Source organism: Hyperolius riggenbachi, chromosome 2, assembly GCF_040937935.1.
Source record: "Hyperolius riggenbachi isolate aHypRig1 chromosome 2, aHypRig1.pri, whole genome shotgun sequence".
NCBI lineage: Eukaryota > Metazoa > Chordata > Amphibia > Anura > Hyperoliidae > Hyperolius > Hyperolius riggenbachi.
Genome location: NC_090647.1, coordinates 197,558,623 through 197,584,721, shown reverse-complemented (window position 1 = coordinate 197,584,721; position 26,099 = coordinate 197,558,623). Strand labels below are relative to the sequence as shown.

The window sequence follows — 26,099 nt, the reverse complement described above, 5'->3', positions numbered from 1 at the left end:
CAAGACTGGGCCAAGAAATATCTCAAGACTGATTTTTCTAAGGTTTTATGGACTGATGAAATGAGAGTGAGTCATGATGGGCCAGATGGAAGGGCCCGTGGCTGGATTGGTAAAGGGCAGAGAGCTCCAGTCCGACTCAGACGCCAGCAAGGTGGAGGTGGAGTACTGGTTTGGGCTGGTATCATCAAAGATGAGCTTGTGGGGCCTTTTCGGGTTGAGGATAGAGTCAAGCTCAACTCCCAGTCCTACTGCCAGTTTCTGGAAGACACCTTCTTCAAGCAGTGGTACAGGAAGAAGTCTGCATCCTTCAAGAAAAACATGATTTTCATGCAGGACAATGCTCCATCACACGCGTCCAAGTACTCCACAGCGCGGCTGGCAAGAAAGGGTATAAAAAGAGGAAAAACTAATGACATGGCCTCCTTGTTCACCTGATCTGAACCCCATTGAGAACCTGTGGTCCATCATAAAATGTGAGATTTACAAGGAGGGAAAACAGTACACCTCTCTGAACAGAGTCTGGAAGGCTGTGGTTGCTGCTGCACACAATGTTGATGGTGATCAGATCAAAACACTGACAGAATCCATGGATGGCAGGCTTTTGAGTGTCCTTGCAAAGAAAGGTGGCTATATTGGTCACTGATTTGTTTTTGTTTTGTTTTTGAATGTCAGAAATGTATATTTGTGAATGTTGAGATGTTATATTGGTTTCACTGGTAAAAATAAATAATTGAAATGGGTATATATTTGTTTTTTGTTAAGTTGCCTAATAATTATGCACAGTAATAGTCACCTGCACACACAGTTATCCCCCTAAAATAGCTAAAACTAAAAACAAACTAAAAACTACTTACAAAAATATTCAGCTTTGATATTGAGTTTTTTTGGGTTCATTGAGAACATGGTGGTTGTTCAATAATAAAATGATTCCTCAAAAATACAACTTGCCTAATAATTCTGCACTCCCTGTATTCCTCTTGAGCCTGAGGAATTGTGTTTGGCTGAGCTTTTGTTTACAGAAAGTTTAGGCAAATATAATACAAAAACATTGTATGTTGTATTGATAACCAAACCAAATGCCCCTTTTCCGCTTTAGGCATATTTATTCCAGTTTGACATAGATGGCTTTTTTGCCTTTATTGCAAGCTAGTTTTCTTCTTTGCCCACAATGTGCACCTTCCATGGGTGTCTTTTCTCTGTGATCTACAGAGATAGCCTTCCTGTATTGGCCCATGCACTTACTAATTATTGAAATAAATTTAAATCGACACTTAAGCCAGGAATAACAAAATTAGTTTCACTTTCCTTGGGCTTCTACCAGCCCCCTCCAGCCGTCCCGTGCCCTCGCAGACACTCATGGAGCTTCCAGTCCCCCGCCAGCTAGTTTCGTTTTCGCTGACAGGCCTAGCCATTCGTATTTTTCTTCGTGTTCCCGCCCGCGAGGACAGGAACATGAAGAAGGATATGTGTGACCAGGCCTGCGCAGGCGCAGAAAGCTTGCTGACTCCCTGTCAGGGCCTGTCAGCGAAAAAGAAACTAGCTAGCGGTGGGGCACCGGAGATTCCGTGAGTGACTGCAAGGGCACAAGACGGCTGCAGGGGGCTAGTAGAAGCCCCAGGCAAGTAAAACTGATTATTTTTTTTTATTCCTAACTTAAGTGTCCCTTTAATCCAGTTATTTCAACCAACTCTAGGGAATTCACATGCAAATGTTAATTGTTTAAGTGGCTGGCTGAAGGTATATATGCTGCCACCAAAACACTTAAAAAATGTAGTTTGCAGGATGCTTGCGATTGCACAAAATTAAATCTCACCAGTAGAAACCTGTCCCCACAAGTTACATTATGTAGCCTGCCTGTGTCCTTCCTTTTTGTGATTCAGAAATGGATCACAAAACACCAGCCTCATCAGCCGAACGACCGTTTGTACAAACGCCCGATTTGACGTTCAACTGACCAGTCTGAACGACCGGTTGTTTGGAAAAATCAGACGTGTGTATGTACCTTTAGTTTCTAAAATAGCAGTAGTTTATGTCCAATTTTTCCTTCTAGTGTTTTTGAGGCGTGAGTTCCTAGCAGAAAGGGGCAACCCGTGATAAGGGTTATAGATGTGATGTCATCACGAAGAACTGTCAGCACAGGTGGAAGCAGAGGGAGAGATGGCTGAAAAAGACAGGGTATTTACTTACAAACTGTATAACTTCAAAAAACGTAAAATGCTATGCAGCAAAAATATTGCTGCTCTAATTAAGCAGGAAAGGGTTTTATTTATTTATTTTTCTTGGGTTAGTTTTCATTTTTGTGTATGTTATAGCAGATCTTCATGCTTGTTATTATACAGGCACTTCAGCTGACACATGCTTCTCTACCACTTCCTCACCAGCTCGTCAGTTCAAGGGTTCACAAATTCCCAGTGTGGTTATGCTAGCTCTGAATCCACTATGCTGCCGTCATCACCTTTGGTTTGGATTGGCCTGACACATCTGGAATTAAGTTGACGTTTCCACTGTGGCACAGTTGCGCTTGTACAGATTATAAAGCACTGTGCTGTGAACTTCTGAACACAAACACAAAAACTCTTCTTTTATGGTTTGGCAAATGTAAATACTGTCAGAAAGCTGAACAAACAGCAGGAGGAAAGTAGTTGTGCGTTGTCAGAAATTAACTTAATTATATTTCAAATGCCCCCTACTGCTTTTAATGATGTTTTTTTATTTTGTGCTACAATCCAGTACTCCTGAGTGCTTTTAGGACCAATTTATTTCAGTGTTATTAATGGTTAGGAAAAGGGAAACAAAGTCTCGCTGTGTAATCTATCTTCCCTGTCTTTTCTGTTCTATTAATTTCCAAAATTGGAAATTTTTTGTCGTCTTAAAACCTGACAGGGTGAACAAAGATATCCATAGCTATTAATCAATGAACAAGTCTTATTTCTGTAGAGTCATAGAAGTCATTTTTTTTTCTCTTTCTTGTTACAGATTGCTGCATTTTGTTTAGTTCAGTTTCATTTTTAAACACACCTAGGTACAGTTTAATTGCTATCCACTCAGATATCAGTTTGTCCTTACATTTCTTTTTGCTGGTATTTGTTTTATGTGTTCTATGTTGCCAAAGTGTCTGGTCTTACATACCTATTGTGTGTATTGTACTGTGCTTTGTATTTTTTTTTTCAGAGAAGCAACAGGGTATTTGATTAGGGTTTTCTTCTGTGAAAAAAGCAAACTGATTATGTTCAATACTTACAGAGTACCAGAGAAGCAGAGGCCAAGTTGAAAAATGAAAGCAGAGTCAAGCTTTTTACCTTGGATTCCGACACACAGGTAAGCTGTAGATTTGTTGCTTCCCCCTAGTGGCTAATATGTGGACACAGCCGCCCAAACACCTTAGTGCAGCCTGTGAGTTTAGCACTATGCTTAGTGTGCTGAGACTCCTCACCACTATTTTGAACACCCAATGACAATCAATCAGCTGAAAAGTACCCTTGCATGAATTACTCCAGTGGTTGATCTAAAAGAAAAGCAGAACAAGAGAGGAAAGCACGATTTCTACCTTTACCCATAGCATAGTGTTAGCATATTAGGTTTAGGAACTAGGAGCAGGTAGTACAGTCCTGGTTCCGGATTGGAATGCTGCTGGTGTAACGAAGATAAGACTTTCCTGTACAACTACCTATGAAAAATTAGATTTGGGGCAGTAAGAGTTTTGGGGCTAGTTTTAAACTAGTGAGTACTATCCCAGTACTGTTTTGTTTTGGTGGTTTTTTTTGTTTTTTTATTAAATTTAGTAGATGTTTAATTGGTTAATTTATTTATAGTGTATTATTTGTATGAAGATGTGTAACAATCATCTCTCTGTCCCTCCAGAAACTAGACTTTTCAGGAATTGAGCCAGAAGTAAAACCTTTTGAGGAAAAATTTGGGAAAAGGATATTGGTGAAATGTAATGATTTATCTTTCAATCTCCAAAGCTGTGTGGCTGAAAATGAAGAGGGACCTACAACAAATGTAAGAATTTCCTGCTGCTTTTTATGGTGGAAAGTATGAAATATAACTTGCTCTCAAACATATTCGTGTTTGTAAAGCTGGGAAGGGAAATGCAACATGCATGTTACTCGGCTGCCTATATCAGATACAAGGACCTCACATGATACGAGGCCCTCACCCAAACAAGGTGGTCACGCCGGCAATCTAGGGGATAATTTAATGTACAAAAAAAATCAGGGCAGTTTATGGTAACAGTTGGTATTAAAATCAGGGACTGATTTTAGAATTTTATTCTGTATTTGTTATTAGGGGTGTTCAATTAAATGCACATAGTTTTGAGTTGATGCTGGATTATGCAAATTTATGCAGCCGGAAACAGACCAATCTAATGCAGGATTTGATTGGTTCATTTTCATGCTGCAAAAATGTGCATACAGAATTTGCCTGAGAACCGGTATACACTATACCAGATGTTTGTTGGCATCAGTTTTTTATTGGTTGTTCCCATTATGTTTTGCATCATTGCCCTCACATTCACGTTCCTTTGCCACTGCTGGCATCAGCACTGTTTAACCACTTCGCATCCAGACCTTGTTTTGTACTTATTGACCAGAGCAGTTTTGACAGTTTAGCTATGTCCCTATTTAATCAGAAATAACTTTATCCCTACTTATGAAACAGAAATGAAATATATATTGTTTTTTTCAAGACAAACTAGGCTTTCATTGTATGCCATTTTTTCCCTCAAACTATTTTGTTTTCTATGAATTTTAATGGGAAAACAAAGAAAAAAATAGAAAAAAACATGTATTTTTCAGTTTTACCAATTCCAGTTTAAAAATAAAAAGTGCTACTGTAGATAAAAAAGACAAATTTTGTTTGGCTATTCTTACTGCTTATCACAAAACTTAGATTATGTTCCGGTCACAATTTATGGTGAAGATATTTGATTCTGAAATAATGCTACAGAGTGTATTTTTCACTATGAAATGAGAAAATACAAGTATTTTTAATAGTAAAAATCAATCTCATTAGCTCAGGAAACTTATATTCCCGTTCACCAATTAGTGCTGCATCAGATAGTGCCAGAAATGTGCACAGGAGCGAGCCCAATCCTGCACAGCACTGCTTCTGCTACAAGACGTATATCTACTGACCTGTGGCTTAGATGAAGTCCCAGAGGACGTATATCTACTGACCTGTGGACGAAGTGGTTAAAGAGAACCCGAGGTGGGATTTAATTATGCTAGTGGGGCACAGAGGCTTGGTTGTGCACACTAACACCAGCCTCTGTTGCCCCATGGTGTGCCTCCAGGACCCCCCTGCGCGCCGCTATACCCCCCGCAGTGCTGGCGACACACAGCGTGTCGCCAGCTCAATGTTTACCTATGCGCTGTCTGTCAGCGCCGCTCCATCGCCTCCTCCGTATCGGCGCTACCCTCCCGCGTCACTTCCCTCCAATCAGCAGGAGGGAAGTGACGCGGGCGGGTAGCGCCGATACGGAGGAGGCGGGGGAGCGGCGCTGACAGACAGCGCATAGGTAAACATTTAGCTGGCGACACGCTGTGTGTCGCCAGCACTGCGGGGGGTATAGCGGCGCGCAGGGGGGTCCTGGAGGCACACCATGGGGCAACAGAGGCTGGTGTTAGTGTGCACAACCAAGCCTCTGTGCCCCACTAGCATAATTAAATCCCACCTCGGGTTCTTTTTAACTACACAGGAGAAGTGTCGGGAAACGTATTAGAGCACCAGCAAAATCTTCAAGTGGTGATAACCTTGCTTTTAAGAAGGCATTGCTCTAATAAGGGGAAAGAGTTATATGTTCATTCTACACTTAAAGTGGACCTAAATGCAGAACTTCCTCTATGCTCTAAAAGATAAGCCACAGCACGATAACTTTTAAATACAAAGTTTTCTTCATTACAACTTATAATAATCCTAAAACAAACATGAAAAAAACATGGGGAGGCGGGGCTTATCTTATGAATCTTTGCTTGCATATAATACTGGTAGAAGCTAGGGAGGTGTGGCTTGCGCTGGGATCTGTTGCATGGCCCATGTTTCTGCAGTCTGCATGTGACAGAAGTGAAGTGTAGTCCAGATGGTCAGGGGAGGAGGAATAAGTTAGGGCAGACAGTCAGCTGAAAGACCATGTTCACCTGTGAACATCTGCATCAGGTGTACACTGATTTTGTTTTCCTGTTTATTTAGCAAAACCTTAACCTCTTGAGGATTGCAGGGCTAAACCCCCCCCTAGTGACCAGGACATTTTTAGTAAAAAAAAAAAGGCCACTGCAGCTTTAAGGCCAAGCTGCAGTGCCGCACAACATAGCACACAAGTGATTCCCTCTCCTCCCCCCCCCACCCCCCTTTTCTCCCCAGCAACAGAGTTTTCTGTTGGTGGGGTCTGATAGCTCCCCCCCATGTTTATTTTTTTAAAATATTGTTCGGGTTTTTAAAAACAAAAAAAAAACTGTTCCTTTAAACCCCCTCCCTCCCTCCCCCCAGCCAGCCAATCATGGCGATCAGCTCTTCACCCTATGAGAGCCGATCGCTCTCTTGTTCCCCAGGGGGACAGCCGTGTGACACGATCGCAGTGCTGCACCATATAAATAGACGGCGATCACGCCGTGTAACAGTCTCCCGAGCGGCAATAGCCGCTCGGAGACTGAAGGCGGGGCGGAGCTCCGCCCCCCAAGCAGGAGATGCGCACGATCTCCTGCAAAACAGAGCCCCAGGACTTTATGCTAATCGGCGTTAGGCGGTCCTGGGGCTGCCGCCGCGGCCACGCCCATCGGCGTGACGTGGTCGGCAAGAGGTTAAACATACCTCCCAACTTTTTTACATAAGAAAGAGGGTCACTTAAACCACACCCCTAATCACACCCCTCACCATGCATACCATGAAGATTTCATAAGAAAAATGTGTTTTATAATTGAAACCTCACTGGTCCTTTCTATTCTGGTTTATTTTCTTTCATATTAATATTTTGAATAAGAAATATATCAATTTAAAGGATGGGAATAAACTTTAGAATCTATAAAACACATTTTCCCAGTAGAAAAATGCATATATTTACATAGACTGTACATCAGTCCTGAAAGAGGGACACATAAGGAAGAAAGAGGGACGGGGGACTGGGTTCACAAAGAGGGACTGTCCCTCCAAAAGAGGGACAGTTCGGAGCTACGCCTTAAAAAGAACCCGAGGCGGGGTTCTGGGAATAAAATCCCCATACAGAGGCTGAGTCTGTCTATAGAGCCCAGCCTCTGTTGCTATATAGATCGCTCCTAATCGCCCCCTGCACTCTACAATACCCAATAAATCACAGCCGCGCTATGCGCGCTGTGTTTACCTCACTCCTGTCACTCTCGCCGCTCCCCCCACCTCCTGCATCGCTCCGGTCCCGCCCACGTCCCTTCCCTCCAATCAGTGGCGAGGGAAGGGACGTGGGTAGGGACCGGAGCGATGCAGGAGGCGGGGGAGTGGTGAGACTGACAGGAGAGAGGAAAACACAGCGCGCTGCGACATGCTGCGTGTCAGCAGCGCGGCTGTGTTTAGGGGGGTATTGCAGAGCGCAGGGTGGGCTTAGGGGCGAACTATATAGCAACAGAGGCTGGGCTCTATAGACAGACCCAGCCTCTGTATGTGGATTTTATTCTCAGAACCCCGCCTCGGGTTCTCTTTAGAGGACAGCTGAAGTGAGTGGGATATGGGGGCTGCCCTGTTTATTTCATTTTAAGCTTACCAGTTGCCTGGCTATCCTGCTGATCATCTAATACTTTTAGCCAGAGACCCAGAACAATTATGCATCAGATCGGGTGTTTCTGCCATTTTTGTCAGATCTGACAAGATCAGCTGCATGCTTGTTTCCGGTGTAATTCAGGCACTTCTGTAGCCAAATAGACCAGCAGGGCTGCCAGGCAAATGACATTGTTTAAAAGGAAATAAATATGGCAGCCTCCATATTGTTTTCACTACAGTTGTCCTTTAACTCAAAGGACGACTGAAGCGAACATCTTAATCTATCATTAGTTACCTGGGGCTTCTTCCAGCCCCTAGAAGTCATTCCAGTCCCTCGCTGCAGCTCCAGTCCTCCACAGTGTCCCACTAGCCGACCATAAGGGTCAGTGCATGTGTGGGTGCATGCAAACGCGCCCACGCCATCTGGCTCATACTGCGCCTGCGGGGGCGCTCTCGTGTGCAGAAGATGTTCACCTCATGAATCCTTTAAAAAAAATGCTTTCTTAGAACATAAACTTGAATATTACAAATATTAAAGGATACTAACTAAGATATGCATATCTCAGCTAAATATAACCTATTAAAATGTGGTGATAGATTTATAGTGTTTACAAAGAACATGGAATTCCCTCTTAGCTGAGTCGGTTTTTCAGCAGATCAGCTAATGTGCTGCTATGTTTCTTAACATTCTTAGAATACAGTGCAGTGCATTATGTGATACAAAGGAACTGATTGCAGAATCCGTTGTGCTGACTTGTATAAAAGGGATACCCGGGTTACAGTGCTCCTAGTTGCTATCTTTTGCTGTCAGCTTTTGCTTGGTAATTTGAAGGATTTGTTTGAATTGCCTTGGTGGCAAGTAATACTTCATCATTCCTGCTGTATCATTAAAGCTTTTCTCCTGGACATTTCTCTCTGCTTTGAAGGGTGGAAGATGTAAAGGAAAATAAGAATTTATACATTAAAAGTATCTGATGATACACATTTTCTCATCTGCATACATTACAGTGTGAGTGCAGCCCTATTCATTTGTGAAGACTTCCACTTCATTATAGCAGCTCTGCACTTCAGACCGCCTGCCGGGAATTTTGTTGGCGGCATTTGCTGCCAAATTTACAGCCAAGAGAAGCCGAGCTAAACTGCAGCGCTCTCCAGATCATTAACAGCAGTCGCTAAATTGATTTTCTGACAAATTAGGAAGCTAATAATCACCAAGACATTCAGTGATGCCACTAATGTTTCTATTGTGACATTTTTGTTAAAATTTAACAAAAGATTAGCATTATTATCATTTTTTTACTACTTTTTAAAATACATTTTAAATGCTTTTTTTTTTTGTACAGTAAAACACCTCGAGGTTTTTTTTAGGCATGCTATAAACTGCTTTTGAGATGAAGAAACAGAGAAACATGAGTATTAAACTGTCCCCTAATGTTACTAGTTGTAAAATTCTGTAGGATATTCACGTAGTGTTTAGTATATTGATTCGTCAGGATTAGACACATGGCCCACTTTTCACCTGCGTTGTCGTACCTAACATGTTTTCTCATCTTCTCTATAAAATATGTCTCACTCCTCCTTGATGTCTCACACACAGCCACTCCTCCTAGATGTCTCACACACAGGCCCTTCTCCTAGATGTCTCACACACAGCCACTCCTCCTAGATGTCTCACACACAGCCACTCCTAGATGTCTCACACACAGCCACTCCTCCTAGATGTCTCACACACAGCCACTCCTAGATGTCTCACACATAGCCCCTCCTCCTAGGTGTCTCACACACAGCCCCTCCTCCTAGGTGTCTCACACATAGCCCCTCCTCCTAGGTGTCTCACACACAGCCCCTCTTCCTAGGTGTCTCACACACAGCCCCTCCTCCTAGGTGTCTCACACACAGGCCCTCCTCCTAGGTGTCTCACACACAGGCCCTCCTCCTAGGTGTCTCACACACAGCCCCTCCTAGGTGTCTTGCACACAGCCCCTCCTCCTAGATGGCATCATTTGAGAGATCTGGGATTATGTGATTAGAGCCATAAACAATCAGTGTAAATGTATAATGTGTTTGAATAGGTATAGGTAGCCAGAGGTATCTCCCAGTAGTGTAGGTAGCCTGAGTGGCATTCAGTATTTGGTGGCTCCCAGTATTTGATAGCCCCCTGGTATAGGTAGTTAGAGATATTCCCCAGTAGTTGGTATCCCCCCATATAGGTAGCCAGGGGCTGCCCAATATTAGGTAGTTTACAGTAGTTGGTACTGACAGGTGCACCTCACTGTGTCTGCGGTGATGATCCCTACATCACTTTTAATCAGATCGACTGACGGCTGGTTGACAATGTAGAGAAACTGTTATATTTGGCGCCACATTCTTCATGTACCTATGTACATCTGCCCGGCTCCCAAGCACATTTTTTAATTACATTAAGCCGAGGCAGCAGTTGAATATATAAATCTTATTGTCATATATTTTATACTGAAATGTCTCATTCTCTTTTCATGTTTAGGTCGAACCATTTTTTGTCACTCTATCTTTGTTTGACATAAAAACCAACAAGAAGATTTCGGCTGATTTTCATGTGGATTTGAACCACTACTCTGTCAGGCAAATGATATCTCCTCCATCTCAGCAACTGATAAATGGCGGAGGAGATCTTGGGCGCAGGATAGCAGGATGTGTGCAGGAGTCAATGCTGCAGTACCCCAAACAGGTATAGACAAGTGCACTATAAGTTGGCTTGAAAAGCATGCTGTATATTTACTCAAATGTGTTTCTAAATAATTCACACTGGCAATAGCATTGTAACATGCAAGGAAATGCAGCAAAGAAACTTCTTAAATAATTGAACCATCTGGAGTGCTGTCTAGAGCAGAATTTATAAAATAGTCTTGCTATTCTGTGAAGTGCTGTGTGCTTTCAAAAGTGTATGATAGACAAGTTCTGAAGTAGTCCAGTTGATGAACCTCACTTAGATCAATATTTTTTTTATTGTTCAGTATTAACGTTTAAATCTTAAAGGACTTCTGATGCGAGTAATACTAAACAGATTTTACTCACCTGGGGCTTCTTCCAGCCCTTAGCAGCAAACTCAGTCCCTTGCTGCAGCCCCAGTCCTCCCCGTTGTCCCTCTGGCCGCTGGTCAAGATCACAACCCCGCCAGCAGGGTGTCGCCTAACAACTTTTGTTGTTATGTCTTCAAACTGTCTCCATGGCTAATACTGGACCACACGCAACCAATAAATTATTGTAATATTATAATATACGTTTACTGACTAAGGCCCATTTATTCTTATTTTCCCATTTTCGGTTTATCTTCTGGTCGGGAGCACGGCCTTGAATGAGTGCATCTGCTTCTGGCCATATGCAAGTATGATCTGAGAATGCCTAGTTGAGGGAAGCACTGGTTCTTTTCCTCATTGCACAAACTCTTCTACTGCACATTGACATACGAGGAGCATACTCAAGCCTGCCCCAGTGCATTTGTACTTGTTCACACCTGCGCTCCTTGCCAAAAGAAACCTATTGAACCCACTGAGGTTCCATTTAGAGGAACCCAGCACTGGAACGTTTGAGAGGAAGGGTGATTTATTTCTAATAGTTGAAACATTGATGTGTATATTTTGTGCCATCCTTTTTACGTTAATAAAAAAAAGTAGGTGAGGGCGCTTATGTCTGTGGGGATGGTTATCCTAAAGACATCTATAGGCATATGTCATACTTTTGTCAGATAAAAAGTCTAATATGGCCTCTTTTGGTCAACTATAAGATTAAAAAACATATTATCTTATCGTGACGAAAGATCGTTGTGGGTCAAAATCTTGATGCACCAGTATGGGTTATTTTGGCCCAGAATTAGGCGTGCTGTAACAATATCTTCTGATAGTAAATGAAAAAACGCCATTCAGTGCTGTATTGGCCGAAGCAGTTTCTGCAATTGTTGCTGTGCAATGTGTATTATTTGGTCAGATGGCAGGACAACTGTAGTTGCATGCCAGTACCATCTGCTGACTACAATCTTATGCCGGTTGCCATCTCTACAAGGCAGAGCTCAGCATAATTGAATTGTCAGAGGTGAAGCTTTTCCCTTCTCTGACGAAATGGGGCAGATTTCCTTCCGTCTAATTACATGATCTTCTACTTTGTACACAAGCTAGATGGAACTTGGAGGAGGTGGCCATTATGCGCTTTCTCGGTCACAAATCTAGTATGTGTACAGGTGTCCCACAAAATCACTGAAGGCCCACTCACCCTTTCATGTTACTTTACAAAGCAGGTTTCTCTATATTGCTCTCCATTATAGCACTGACCCCATTCAGATATACTGAATGGGAGAGCTTTGCCTTGAACACAAACTGCATGCAGTAGTGCGTTGTCAGAACACATTGCTGATGAGTGTGTAGATGTGCCCATCAGATACTGCTGTCTAGGCTTCTGATGTCCCTGTATATCACACATTAATATGCATTCTTGAAATTAGCTCAGCGATACTTCAGCACGCCCAGGCCCATAGAGATACAGCACATTGCCCGCGGACGACAGCATTGTGTTTCGCACCACTCTGTAGTTGTCTCGCCACCTCTAGTGAACAGTACGCATCATTTGGTAACAGCAGAGGCACATGTTTGTATACCGCTTAGTGTCTGTGTGTTTCTGCACATATAAGTTTAGACCCTGTACAGGTACACTGTAGAGGGGGAAGGTGACACCATAACTTAATGTACAGGATACACCATAATATAACAGTGCTGAAACATTTCTATAGAGAAGCTGTTATAGGTATCAATCAAAGGGTGACAACAAGTAAATAAAGTAGCTACCAGAAGAAGATAGTTTAGCAACTTTTGTGGTATTTCATATCCTTCATAAGGCTTCTCTCTAGAGTTTGTTTAAAATGAGAAATTAGTATTTTAGTCTGATGTTTTTGTTGTGGTCTCGAATTTGAGTTTGCAATGGACTTCTAATACTCTTCATCCATAGGGAATTTTCTCTGTCACATGTCCACACCCTGACATCTTCCTTGTGGCCAGAATAGAAAAGGTTCTCCAGGGGAGCATTGCACATTGTGCAGAACCTTACATGAAGAGCTCAGACTCAGCCAAGGTAATTCATCTTTCCTAATTCACCACTTTATTGCATGTCTTCAGATATATGAGAGTATTGCTTTTACGGTACAGATGTTAGTGGACCATTCCTTGCTAATACCTGCCAATACTCCCTATGTTGTAAAGCACTAAAAATGAATAGATTTCCTGTTGTCCAACAATGTAAGTGAGTTAATGTTTCCCCCACAAAACATACAACATACACGTGTGGATAAGGCCATCCATGGTTAACCAATCTCTAGATATTTCAGTCAGTAAACAAAATACCATAACATTTGCATCACCCATGTAGTTATCCCCTTTCATTATGCACCTGATTTTGTGACCTCCACTTAGTATGTACATCATCATGTGCCCTCCACCTTTTATATATGGATTTTGGACCCTTCAGCCCCTCATGCATGTTTTGCCATTAGTGAGTATGCTTATTTAAACATATCTGCTTGCTTCATCAGCTAGTTGGACTTTCCACTGCTTCCAATGTCTTGGAGGTGAGCTCCAGGGCTGTTGTGTTGTTCATGTGACTGAGCCACAAGCACAAAGTAACTGTCCCAGAGCTCACATAAGAATTTGGGAGCTGCTGGGGTTTACATGGCTACTGGAGGTAGAAAATATTACTCAGGCAGGCTATCTTACTGGCGATCTGTGCATGGTGTGGTGGAAAGCGGTGGTGTTAATGTAAACAGGTCTAGTAGACTATCTTGAGTAAAGGTGCCCATACACTCGTCAGATTGGCAGCAGATAGATAAGAAATGCATCTGATGATCTATCTGATGCGTTTTTTGAACATTTTTTACCAGGATAGAATTCCAATAGATTTCAGTTTGAAATCTATTGAAATTCGATCTGATGGCATTTTTTTGCCATCAGATTTCCATTAAGGCCAATGCAAACTGATAAGCAATCTCATCAGATCGACCTAAATTTAGAGTTGGGCCGAACCTCCGATTTTAGGTTCGCGAACCGGGTTCGCGAACTTTCGCGGAAGGTTCGGTTCGCGTTAAAGTTCGCGAACCGCAATAGACTTCAATGGGGATGCGAACTTTGAAAAAAAAAAAAATTATGCTGGCCACAAAAGTGATGGAAAAGATGTTTCAAGGGGTCTAACACCTGGAGGGGGGCATGGCGGAGTGGGATACACGCCAAAAGTCACCGGGAAAAATCTGGATTTGACGCAAAGCAGCGTTTTAAGGGCAGAAATCACATTGAATGCTAAATGACAGGCCTAAAGTGCTTTAAAACATCTTGCATGTGTATACATCAATCAGGGAGTGTAATTAAGGTACTGCTTCACACTGACACACCAAACTCCACTGAACAGAACAGGTATGCAGTGGCGGGTTCACTGAACAGGTATACAGTGGCGGGTCCACTGAACAGAACAGGTATGCAGTGGCGGGTTCACTAAACAGGTATACAGTGGCGGGTCCACTGAACAGAACAGGTATGCAGTGGCGGGTTCACTAAACAGGTATACAGTGGCGGGTCCACTGAACAGAACAGGTATGCAGTGGCGTGTTCACTGAACAGAACAGGTATGCAGTGGCGGGTCCACTGAACAGGTATACAGTGGCGGGTCCACTGAACAGAACAGGTATGCAGTGGCGGGTTCACTAAACAGGTATACAGTGGCGGGTCCACTGAACAGAACAGGTATGCAGTGGTGGGTTCACAGAACAGGTATGCAGTGGCAGGATCAATGAACAGGTATGCAGTGGCAGGATCACTGAACAGGTATGCAGTGGCAGGATCAATGAACAGGTATGCAGTGGCAGGATCAATGAACAGGTATGCAGTGGCAGGATCAATGAACAGGTATGCAGTGGCAGGATCAATGAACAGGTATGCAGTGGCAGGATCACTGAACAGGTATGCAGTGGCAGGATCAATGAACAGGTATGCAGTGGCAGGATCAATGAACAGGTATGCAGTGGCAGGATCAATGAACAGGTATGCAGTGGCAGGATCACTGAACAGGTATGCAGTGGCAGGATCAATGAACAGGTATGCAGTGGCAGGATCAATGAACAGGTATGCAGTGGCAGGATCAATGAACAGGTATGCAGTGGCAGGATCAATGAACAGGTATGCAGTGGCAGGATCAATGAACAGGTATGCAGTGGCAGGATCAATGAACAGGTATGCAGTGGCAGGATCAATGAACAGGTATGCAGTGGCAGGATCAATGAACAGGTATGCAGTGGCAGGATCAATGAACAGGTATGCAGTGGCAGGATCAATGAACAGGTATGCAGTGGCAGGATCAATGAACAGGTATGCAGCCAGGGACAAGCTAAGGCTAACTAATCTTTCCCTATGAGAGACTGCAGTAGCTCGCCCTACTCTAACTAATGCAGGCACACGAGTGGCCACGGCCGCCGCTGCCTGCCTATATAAGGGGGGGTGGGGCTCCAGGGGCTAGTGTAGCCTAATTGGCTACACTGGGCCTGCTGACTGTGATGTAGAGGGTCAAAGTTGACCCTCAGTGCATTATGGGGCGAACCGCAATGGGGCGAACTTTTCCGCAATAAAGTTCGCGTGCGGTACCCGCACGCGAACCACCTAGGTTCGCGCGAACCAGGTTCGCCGGCGAACCGTTCGGCCCAACTCTACCTAAATTTTCCATCCTGCCTGGTCGATGGAAATCGATCGAAATCGGCCATCGATCGGTCGATTGGCCAACCGATTTGCAAACGATCAATCGATCGATCGGCCAGAAAATCGGCTGAGTGTATGGGCCCCTTTACTTGTTGCCACTATCAGAGCTAGCACTTTCTTTAGTAGTTCAGTTTACTCAGTGCTTTAAAATTGTCCCTTTAGGTTTAGTTACAGAAACTGACATGGTCTGAATCATTTCCAGAAGGGGGTGTACGTAACTGCTCAGTTGGAAAATTGATTTTTTTCTTTGTAGTTGTCCTTTATTGGTGAAAATCTGTAGGGTTTGCTAAGTCATACTATAGAAGCATCAAACTGCCTTGAGTTTGTTCATTCTTTGCAGACTTTACATATATTGTTCAATAACAATACATGCATTATTCACCATGTGTTGTGAACTGTCACACTTGTTCAGAGGACCAAGCACCAGCTACAGTATTGTCACTGTAAAGAGAAACTTGTTTTTGTATGGAACATTGACCCTCACCTCACCCACTATTTATATATCCTACTCTCTTATTTTATCGTAACAATTTCAGGAATCCCCTACCCTTCTATTGGCCAGTGTCGCTGTATTTTATACAGACATCATAGTGTTGTAGAGCAGTGTTTCTCAACATTTTATAAGTGTGTACCCCTTTTAAAACCCTGTACTCATCGAGTACCCCCTAGCATAGTAAACATGATCACAAGTACCCCTTGACAAATATATATTTAATCGTAGTACATGATAATTGGTTCTAAACAATGTGCAAGCATTTATTATTCCTTTTAATTAGCTAAAATACTAATTTGATGTTGTTTAAATAAGAATTATAATTTTCTAAATCTCTAAATTTGTTATTCTTGGTTAAGTATATCAAGCCCGAGTACCCCCTGGACCCATCAGAAGTACCCCCTGGGGTACGCGTACCGCATGTTGAGAACCTAGGTTGTAGAGGAACTAATGACAGCTTGAGGAACCCCCAGGCATGTTATTAGAAAAGGCAATCTCAATAAAACTCTGGTCTTTTGCATTTGAAGCAAGAAGTTTAGTCTGAGAGGTTCAAACATATTGGCACACAAGCTAGCTATGCATTAGAGAGAGAAAGAAGTGATAAACATTTAATTCACTTTTAAAGAAGTCTAACCAGGTTGTCCGGTAAAGAGTAGGTGTATTTGTTAGAACAGATTTTTAAGCTCCGTACAAAACAGAGTTGGTGATAGATGAGGAACTGCATAATGTGAAGAAAACTATGCCTTTGTTGTCAGGATTTGTCTATGGTTCATCTTTTTTCTTCCCTGTGCCCTGGATTAAATAGTCTCTTGGTTTTCTTCAAAGAGACCGCTTGAAGGTCAGACTCTAAGTAAAACTGGTGTCTTTCTATGTCTGCATATTTGCCAGTTAATTATTTATAGTGATTAAGTATTCATAAGAAAAGCCTTGCTGTAGCTTTACATTTTTTAATGCCTGTGGCATGTCTGCTGTTAAATAGTTTATTTTTAACCTTCTGAAATTGATCTCTAGGTATTGCAGGATTAAGGTGCTGTGTTGTAAATGTATTAGTTCCATTAGCCTTGATGGATTGTTTATGCCTTTATTTTTAACATAAGCAATTGTACTTCTGTAAAATGTAATCAATAATCTACTGAGACACATGTTTATTGCACATGAGTTTATCTTTGATTACTAAAGCATACGTGACCAGAGATGCACATTTATGTTTTGCCATTGCTTTGTAAATCTAGGAGAGTTTTGAGATTTTTAGTGTTAGAGACAAATTGAAAGGTAGCAGATTAAAAATACTATAAAAATACCACTAGTACTATAAACCCAAACCTCCAGTATTGCTGAATATCAATACAAAATTATCTCTTCAGTAGTTCCTAGGTAGATTTATTATTACATAGTTGCAGTCTGTGCTGCTCCAAAAGGTTGTGGCTGAAACACAGTTCACACTAAAAATCCAGCAGCTTCCTAGTAAAAAAATATATATATTTACCTGAGACACAATCAGATGGGGGGGAGGGGGGCCACAAGAGCAGCGCTCGAGCTGGAACCCACTAAAAAGCGCAATCACTAGCGATTTGTGATAGCATTTTGCAAGCGATTTGGGAGTGATTTCCCTCCTCCTATACAATTAGAATGGAAGTGCTGCCCTGCGATTTCCTTAATCGCAATCACTCTAGTGAAATCTGTCCCATCCATTTACATTGGCAGACCATTTAGGGAAATTGCTAACGATTGAAAGTGTTGTAAGGAGAGAAAATAAAGGTTTAAAAGGAAACTGGATTAAGAGGCATACAGAAGCTGCCCTCATCATTCCAATATAAACATTTCCTATTGCCTAGCTGTCATTCTGAGCTTCTGCCTATAGTTGATTTCAAACCACACCTGCAACAAGCATGCCGCCAGTGGAGTCAGACCAGAGTCAAAGCATCTGATCTGCATGCTCATTTTGGGCCAGCGACTTAGTTTTCAGGGCTGGAGCACACCGAGCGCTTCTGAGCGCTTTTAAAAACGCCAACGCTTTGAAAAGCGCTTGGCTAATGTATTTGAATGGGTTGGATCACACCAGAGCGATATGTTTGCGTTTGGGAGAAAGTCCTGCAGCATTTCTACTGATTTCTGAGGCGATTTAGCCTCAATGTTAAGTATAGGAAACTGGGAAATCGCTCTGGAAAGCTCTAGATCAGAGCGATTTTCCAAGCATTTTTGTTGCAGAAGCTGTTCAGTTACAGCTGTACTGTAACAAAAAATAAAGAGCTACACCAAAACATTCCAAAAATCGCCAGGCATGCTTAGAAAATCGCTAAGCACATGCCTAAAATCACTTAAAACAGCGCTTTTTGGTGTGCATCAAATCTTCCATAGCACCAGGGAGGATTCTCATTGGTTCAGTGGTGGACCAATTAGAATCCTCCGTGTTTCTAGGAAGGATTCCAATTGATCTGTTATTTTCCGGGACTCTGAGCTTACCGGTGTTTGTTCTCAAGCCTGAAGGGGCTCAGGTACCGTTGTGCAGCCAGCCTCAAGTGTGAACCGAGCCAGAAGATGGCAGCCACTGTATTCTTCTCAGTTCAGGTTTAGAGTAACAGGAAAAAGCCAATACTATTTGTAAATAAGGGATAACATTTTGTTTCATTTTCTGAAAAGCTTATTATATTTTTCATTTGCGGAAACAACGTAGCAAAGCATATGGGTGTTCAGCCAGTATACATAAACTCGCACACACACTCCCCTTTTCATTTGGCCTGATTTGTGTGTCTAACAGTATTCTATTCTACACCTCTATTATCTGCTGTCAGACTTGGCACATTTACATACTTCCTTACAAGATGTTCTCATGTTATGTTTTGGGTTTCAGAATATTTTTCTAGCTTGTTTCAGTAAGTTCATGAACACTTGGTTCCCAGGGATAGGTGTGATCTCATCTCAGCAGGCAGCATGCCTCTGGAAGTCCAAGCTGTGTGATCTCCATCGCTGCTTCCACATGCTTTCACTATAAATCATCAGCTTTCATCTCTCCGTGTTATGGTTTTGTTTTTTTAAATAAGCTTCTTTCTTTGTACAAATTCTACGTGAATAGAATTAAATTTTATGGAATCTATTGTCTATTTTTGTGAATTCTAGAGTATATATTTTTGTACCAGTGTTTGTTTTCATACTCTGTACAGTGCCACGGAAGATGATGGTGCTTACAAATCAAATAATAATAATTTGTGTACTCATTAAAAATTGATTAACCTTTTCATGACCAAGTTTATTACATAACTGATATCTTTTTTTTTTTTTTTTTTTTTTTTTTTTTTAACTGTGCCTCACATTACGCTTTATCTGGAACTGATCAAGCTTTATAGCTTAAAAAGTTAAAATGTAGTCATAGAAAAACAGAGATGATGAACTAGCAACTATGTCAGTTTTTATATCCTCACAGATTGGGCACACTGTGGCTGACAATGAATATGTATCTCTTTCCACAGAGTGATGAGATTGGGTGTCTGCCATTCCAAGTTAAACCCCATATAATCTGCTAAATGGGCTTTATATACAATAACAAATATCCAAATGTATTTTTCTGTACATTATTTCTGTGTGAGTGCCACACATGTTTATAGTAAAAATCTATTTTAGGTGTTTTCTATTGTGTTTTTAATGTGCACGGCATAGTACTGTCTTCCTCTAATTACAGAGCAAGCAGAGTAGAGCCAAAGTGAGAAGACAGTACTTACATGCATTGAAATGTCATGTGATTTCCAGAAAATGCTTGGAGTCATCACAGCATCTCTGGAAACATAACTGCCCATGTCACGTGCATCAATGATTACCACTGTGGACATAGATTCTTATTTGAAATATAGCTATCATTTAGGAACAAATAGTGTATAATTTAGGAACATAACACACTTTTCCTCAAATGCTGCTCTGCTAATGATTATTGGACTGGTTATAGTCAGCTGTAGATACTCGAAAGTGGGAAATTCCATTCTTTTGACTAACTACTGCAGGGTCATGCACTTGTTAATGAGATATGGGTTAAAAATTGTCGGCAAGCATCATATCGCAGTACAGGTATAAAATGAAATGTGGGTTGGTGATGTGGGAGTAGAACTGTGTTTCAGGTTTCACTGACTAAGGAAAATAGCCTGAGCTGACCTTAACTAAAGTCATTTGTTCCTTAGAGAATTCACCATAGTGAGTTTCTCATCCCAGATATGCATAATACTGGAGATTGGTGGGTTTTACCACTTCAGTGACCTGCTCCAATACAAAAATGCAAAGATGAAAAGTCGCTGTCTTTGTACCTTTCAGGTAGTTATTAATTTCCATGGATTAATCTCAACTTTTTTTTTAATGATTGAATGGCACATTAATCTTAGGTTCTTAAATAAGGTGTTTATGGCTATTGAGTCAGCTTTACACAATGAGATTATAATATATTTTGAAAGATGGATGTAATGTTATTGGGAAACCTCTGCATTTTGGTAATGCTCTTAAAGAGGTACTATAGTGACAGATAGTAAAATGAAGTAAATTATTCAGGATACCAATTGTTATGTTAATTATCCTGGTTTCAGCATCAGAAACACTTCCCATATCTACAGTATATATTGCTGTATATTGGTATGTAACCCCACCCTACCATTGATGTTTAGCCTATTGTTTAGCTATGCAAAATTCTCCTTCCAGAGCATTTTGGGAGACCATGTATCAGAATATCTTGTACTGGCTTTAAATCGCTCAGTAAACAAACATTCTGCAGAGATCACCGGCCAGGACTAAAGCTGTTGCCACCTATGATATATTTCAGATAATATATTGTAAAAATAAGCAATTTTATTACATAATTTTCACTACAGTTCCTCTTTAAATAGTTCAGTGGGTACTGTGCATTGTGCTAGGTGGTAATGGAGAATGCAGAGTTGTAGTAGTAGTAAGATGACGTGGTAGCTACTAAGTTACATTTGGATTTGTTTACCAAGACTAGAGAACGTAAGATGGTCTGAAAAGATCTGCAAAACTTTGGCTGGTATTTAACTTATTTATCTGTCTGGAGTTCAGCTTTAAGCCTTTTCACTGACTTGCATTATGTTTTTCTTTTTTAAAAGGTAGCGCAAAAGGTTTTAAAGAATGCCAAACAAGCATGCAGTAGGCTTGGACAGTACCGAATGCCATTTGCCTGGGCTGCAAGGTGAGCAGTGTACAAGATGATTTAGATTAGACTCTACATTTTATAAGTTCTACATTTGGAAATTGGCCATAGACTCTTCTATGTATTTGGAGATTGTCAGATATCTTGCTTCTATACACGGGTGATAGTTTTTTGCCAGGAAATGCATGAAATGAAGTGTAAAGGATCATACTTTTTTAACTGAAGTTTCTACCTTCGCTAAGCCAAAAGACAAAAGAGCTTTTCATTTGAGATGATTTAATATCCAAAGCTCTACCTTCTGAGCATGCTACTGAATCCTTTTTCAAATCATCTACTCAGATGGAGTTTACAATATATAGGTTATGTGTTCTTCTAATAGAGAATTCAAAATGATTGGATGATTGTTTAACTTGGGCTGTAAAATCATCTGCACCGAATGCATGTTTTCCAGACCATTGTTTAAAGATACTTCTGGAACACTGGACAAAGTTGCAAGATTTTCTGCTCTTTATAGACAGGATAGCAACAAACTTTCAAATGAAGATATGTTAAAATTACTTGCTGACTTTAGGAAGTAAGTACCCTTACATTTATTTATTTATGTTTTGTTAGTGATATGTTACCTTAACCACTTCTGTACTTCTGCCACCCTATGTCCCTGTATATAAACAACTGTAAACACACTTGGATTGGTTTTCTATTTTGAGAACATGGTTAGTATAGCACCATCTTGTGGCCAAAAAGTAAAACTACATCCAAATATACCATTATACACTTTCCCATAGACAAATTAAATGCATTTTCATTATTTATTAACTCCTTTCACCTCTACCCCAAAATAAAATATTATCGCCGTGCATTGTACTAGGGACATAATTTAAACGTAATAACCGCGACAAATGGGCAAATAAAATGTGTCTGTTTTATATACAATAGCACATTTTATTTTTAAACTACAATGGCTGAAATCTGAGAAATTGTTAATTTGTTTATTCTTTTCTTCTTTTTTCTTGTAAAATGCATATAAAATAATATAATTCTTAGCAAAAAGTACTGGCCAAAGAGAAGTGGTTAAGGCTGGTTTCACATACAAGATATATTGCAGTGTGATCCTCCAGCGGCAGAAGAGACCAGGGCAAAAGGATCACACCACACTACTCCCCTGTGCAGAGTGCGCCAGCTGGGAAATATGCATAGTGCCAACCCCCCCACCACCACCACCATCAGTGACATGCTCCCTGCTTAACAGGAAGTATGTCACATTCGCATGGTGCCGCTCATTCCGTGTGGTAATTGCCTGCAGAGTCTGTATCGCCTCAGTGTCGTTGAGTACTTTTATCACTTTGCAACGTGGGTAGTGTAGCCATTCTCATTGAGACTAATGGCCACTGAGAGGAGGGGGGAGGAGTATACTACACCACTATGCAACGCAATATGTGGAAAAGTAGCCTTAAACAAACCTGAACTGAAAATGAACTCGAGATCATTAATAATGGTTTATAAAATGTTCTTGGTGTCTCATATTATTTTGTTTAAGGGGCTATACTTTAATTCTGAAGTGTACACAGCGGCCATGTCAGTGTATTATAAAATTGTATCTATTCAGCTCCCTGGCTAAAAGAAACAATTGGGTTTTGAGCTTTTCAGCACTCTCCTTTTATCAGGATTGTTTACTCAGCCAGAAAAAGTGTTTTGACTTTGTTACAGCTGATACAAATCCTGCAATAAATCTGCAGTGAATCTACTTCCTGCTTTCATGGGTACAGACATGTTGTTAACATGCTGTGCTTTCAAATGAGCTGATCTGTCCTGGCAGTCAGGTAACACAGCTGAGGGATCACATTACAAGTTATGATTAGACATAGATGAGGGAGACTAAACTCTGTAAATACATAGTGTGCATGTCTATGTTTTCCTTCTGTCCTGTGCAAGAGCTCACTTCCACTTTAAGACAGAGATTAGAGAATCCCTTATCTTTAAAAGAAAAATGACAAAATAGCAGGCAGAATTGCATCTGCATGTTTACAGTATGGCACTGTGTGTATCAATGATGCCTCTGAAGACTGTCTAAGTGTTACCGCCACAAGTAATTGGTAAATTTCAGTAGGTCACAAAGAAAATGGAGTAAACAGCACAAAGTGTCATATTGATGTAATTGCACCTTGGATGTTCTCCATATTGTAGATTACAAGCTTCACAAAAACATAGGTCTGTGCTGCTAGCTGCTGCCACCAATTTGTTCCTCAGCTTCCTGTAGCAATTAATTATATCAGTGTTTATTCCTTTTATTCATAATTTATAATGATAAAGGTGGGCATTTCACTGTGATAAGTGCTTTTCTCAGAGGTAAGAGGAAGAAGCCAAACCAATATATGACTGAGTCAAGAATGAGGAACATGCGTTGTTCAACTTGTGTGAATACCTTTGGCAATGGTAGAGCACAAATGGCAGCTGTTTTAGCTCATTTATTTAAAAGCATCAGTAACCAACCTCTATTTTGTTTGTATGTAGGCCCGAGAAGATGGCGAAGCTGGCGGTTATTTTAGGAAATCTAGATATCCACATTGACAATGTTTCTCCTGATTTTCCAAGTAAGTGGATGTGCCAGCAAACAAGTAGTGGGATGAGTTGTATTTTCCACAGCATACTCTTTATTTGTGTCATTTTTACAGATTATGTGAATTCTTCATACATTCCTATGAAGCAGTTTGAGAATGGAGCAGAGATTGTTACTTTTGAAGTAGAAGAGTTTGTTCCTTGCATTCCCAAACACACACAGCCTTTTACCATCTACAATAACCATCTCTACGTTTATCCAAAGTACTTGAAATATGATGGTCAGAAGGCTTTTGCAAAGGTATAGTATACCAAAACCCTAACAGGTTTGCTCAAACAGATGTTCTGCATCAAACTGGCAGCCCTGGGTGTTTTGTGTTTTCTGCATGCCTGTAGTCTGAGTAGGAAGTGAATGAATTATTCTAACAGATATGTTTTCCTATAGCTTAATACACTAGTAACACTACTTATCCACATTGCAGTTATTTAACTAATTTACAGGTAGTCCTTTGTTGACGAATGAGATAGGGACTGTAGGTTCATATTTAATGTGAATCTGTCCATCATCGTGACAGTGTGCCATCTATGTCCCCTTCTGTCACCTCTGTTGCCTGTGGCTTCAGAGTCCCTCTGTCTTCCTCCCACCCCCACTATTTCACCTCTGTCACCCTGTGCAGTCAGTGTACTGCAGTACAATGTAATTTTACTGGTTTAAAACCATTTTTTAGAATAGAGTTTCTCGAAAACTACAAGGTCTTTTTGATTTTTTTTTCCACTCTTTCCCACAGAATCAGATTTTACATTTTCAGTATCGAAGTGTCGTTCGTAAGTTCATGGTTCATAAGTCAGGGGCTACCTGTACACATTTTTACTAGTATGACCTGCTATGCTGTGGTAAATCGCCTGACCCTGTTGTAGTTTTATCGAGTTTCATCATACTTTTCTTCTTTAGGCAAGAAACATCGCCATTTCAGTTGAGTTCAGAGATTCCGATGATGAAGAGGCACAGCCATTAAAGGTTAGTTTTAATTTACAAGGTTTTTTTTGTTTTGTTTTGTTTTTTTGTACTCTATTCTAGATTATATATAGAAAACTTTTTTGGGCCATTTCTTAAGTTGGATATATTCAACGAACAAATAATTTATAATTTTCAGTAATCGCAGGCAGTCTTGGCCACCTGTGTTGAAATGGTTGTTTTGTTGTTGTTGGCTTTTTTTTTGGGAAGGGGGGGGGGGGGGGGTTAGCTTTTTAAACTCCCCCCTAAAAGGCTTCAGTTTTATATTATGCTTTAAGAAAACTCTTCAGCTTTTTGCCCTTGCTCTTGCAAGTAGAGGAGATTCCTAGGTATGAAATTGAAAAACGCCACTGGGTGATGTGTATTGGTAAACTATTGTCGGCCCCACAATACTGATAATGAACTACACCTGTTACACACATATAGACTCCTTTTTAACTTAACCGCTTCTGGTAATTTAAATCTCGCCCTGTGTGTAGCTGCTTATTCCTACCAGGGATGGATTTAAATTTCCACGCCGCGCAGACCTGCTGCTATGGCTGATCTCGCTCTCAGGGGCGCCTTTACCTACTGACCACCCAGGCAGCGGCTTGGAGCGGCTTTGATGGGGAAGGCGCAATAAATTACTGTCCGTCCAAGGGGAAATAAAAATTCCTGTCCTGAAAGACCGTTGTAAGGGACTGGAGAGAAAAAGATTTCCTTCTGTTTTAAGAAGGAAAATTACACCAAGCTTTGCTTTTTTAGTAGGAGGGCATTTGGTTCCTTTTATCCCCCTATACATTCCTAGTAGCTTGGGTCACCCTGAGCTGCTTGGTTACTCTGCTCTTTTCACAAATAGCCTTCTGCTAAGTCACTAAAGAATCATTCAGAGTTCAGAATTATAGATACTCCCTAAGAAGAAGGTGTCTGGCTTATAGCTGCTCTCTGCCCCTCCACAGAGGAGACAGCGACAGCGCCCTACCCCCAAATGTTACTGAGTCTGCAGAGGTAGTGAGACAAACAAACAAACAGTAAACTCTGCAGACAGCTGTGTGCTCTGCTAGAATGTCTGCATGTCTAGATATCAGGATTATCGCCATGACTAGCTATGGAGCAGTAGGATCATCTGATCCTCTCCCCTACACAGCCTGCACTTTTCCCTGAATTCAACAGGACAGTGTTTGAAGTGTGTAATGGACACAGTGGGGGTTGCAGGTTTTGTCTTTCATTGTGCGTGAGTGAATAGGAGGGCAGCATCTAAAGCTCAAACAATGATAATGGACATGTAAGCAATGTGTGTAATTACATCCATCACTACTTATAATTGAAGATGGCATAATAATGTATTTCCATTAATGCTGTCTGTTTGCCCTCTCTCTAATGCTATGTACCACCTCACGATTTTTCCAACGATTTTCCCGATGTTCATCAATTATT

General features: G+C 41.2%; 1 protein-coding gene across 14 annotated transcripts in view; it reads left to right on the top strand.

Moving 5' to 3' along the window:
* DOCK9 (dedicator of cytokinesis 9) overlaps nt 1-26,099 on the top strand; it is a 414,823-nt gene that overhangs the window by 250,620 nt on the left and 138,104 nt on the right. For all 14 annotated transcript variants that reach the window (XM_068267974.1, XM_068267970.1, XM_068267967.1 and 11 more), the window contains exons 10-18: nt 3,244-3,318; nt 3,862-4,002; nt 10,229-10,432; nt 12,700-12,822; nt 21,069-21,151; nt 21,564-21,686; nt 23,624-23,703; nt 23,785-23,969; nt 24,621-24,686. In XM_068267974.1, coding sequence (XP_068124075.1) covers nt 3,244-3,318; nt 3,862-4,002; nt 10,229-10,432; nt 12,700-12,822; nt 21,069-21,151; nt 21,564-21,686; nt 23,624-23,703; nt 23,785-23,969; nt 24,621-24,686 — 1,080 coding nt within the window. The remainder of the gene's footprint in view (nt 1-3,243; nt 3,319-3,861; nt 4,003-10,228; nt 10,433-12,699; nt 12,823-21,068; nt 21,152-21,563; nt 21,687-23,623; nt 23,704-23,784; nt 23,970-24,620; nt 24,687-26,099) is intronic.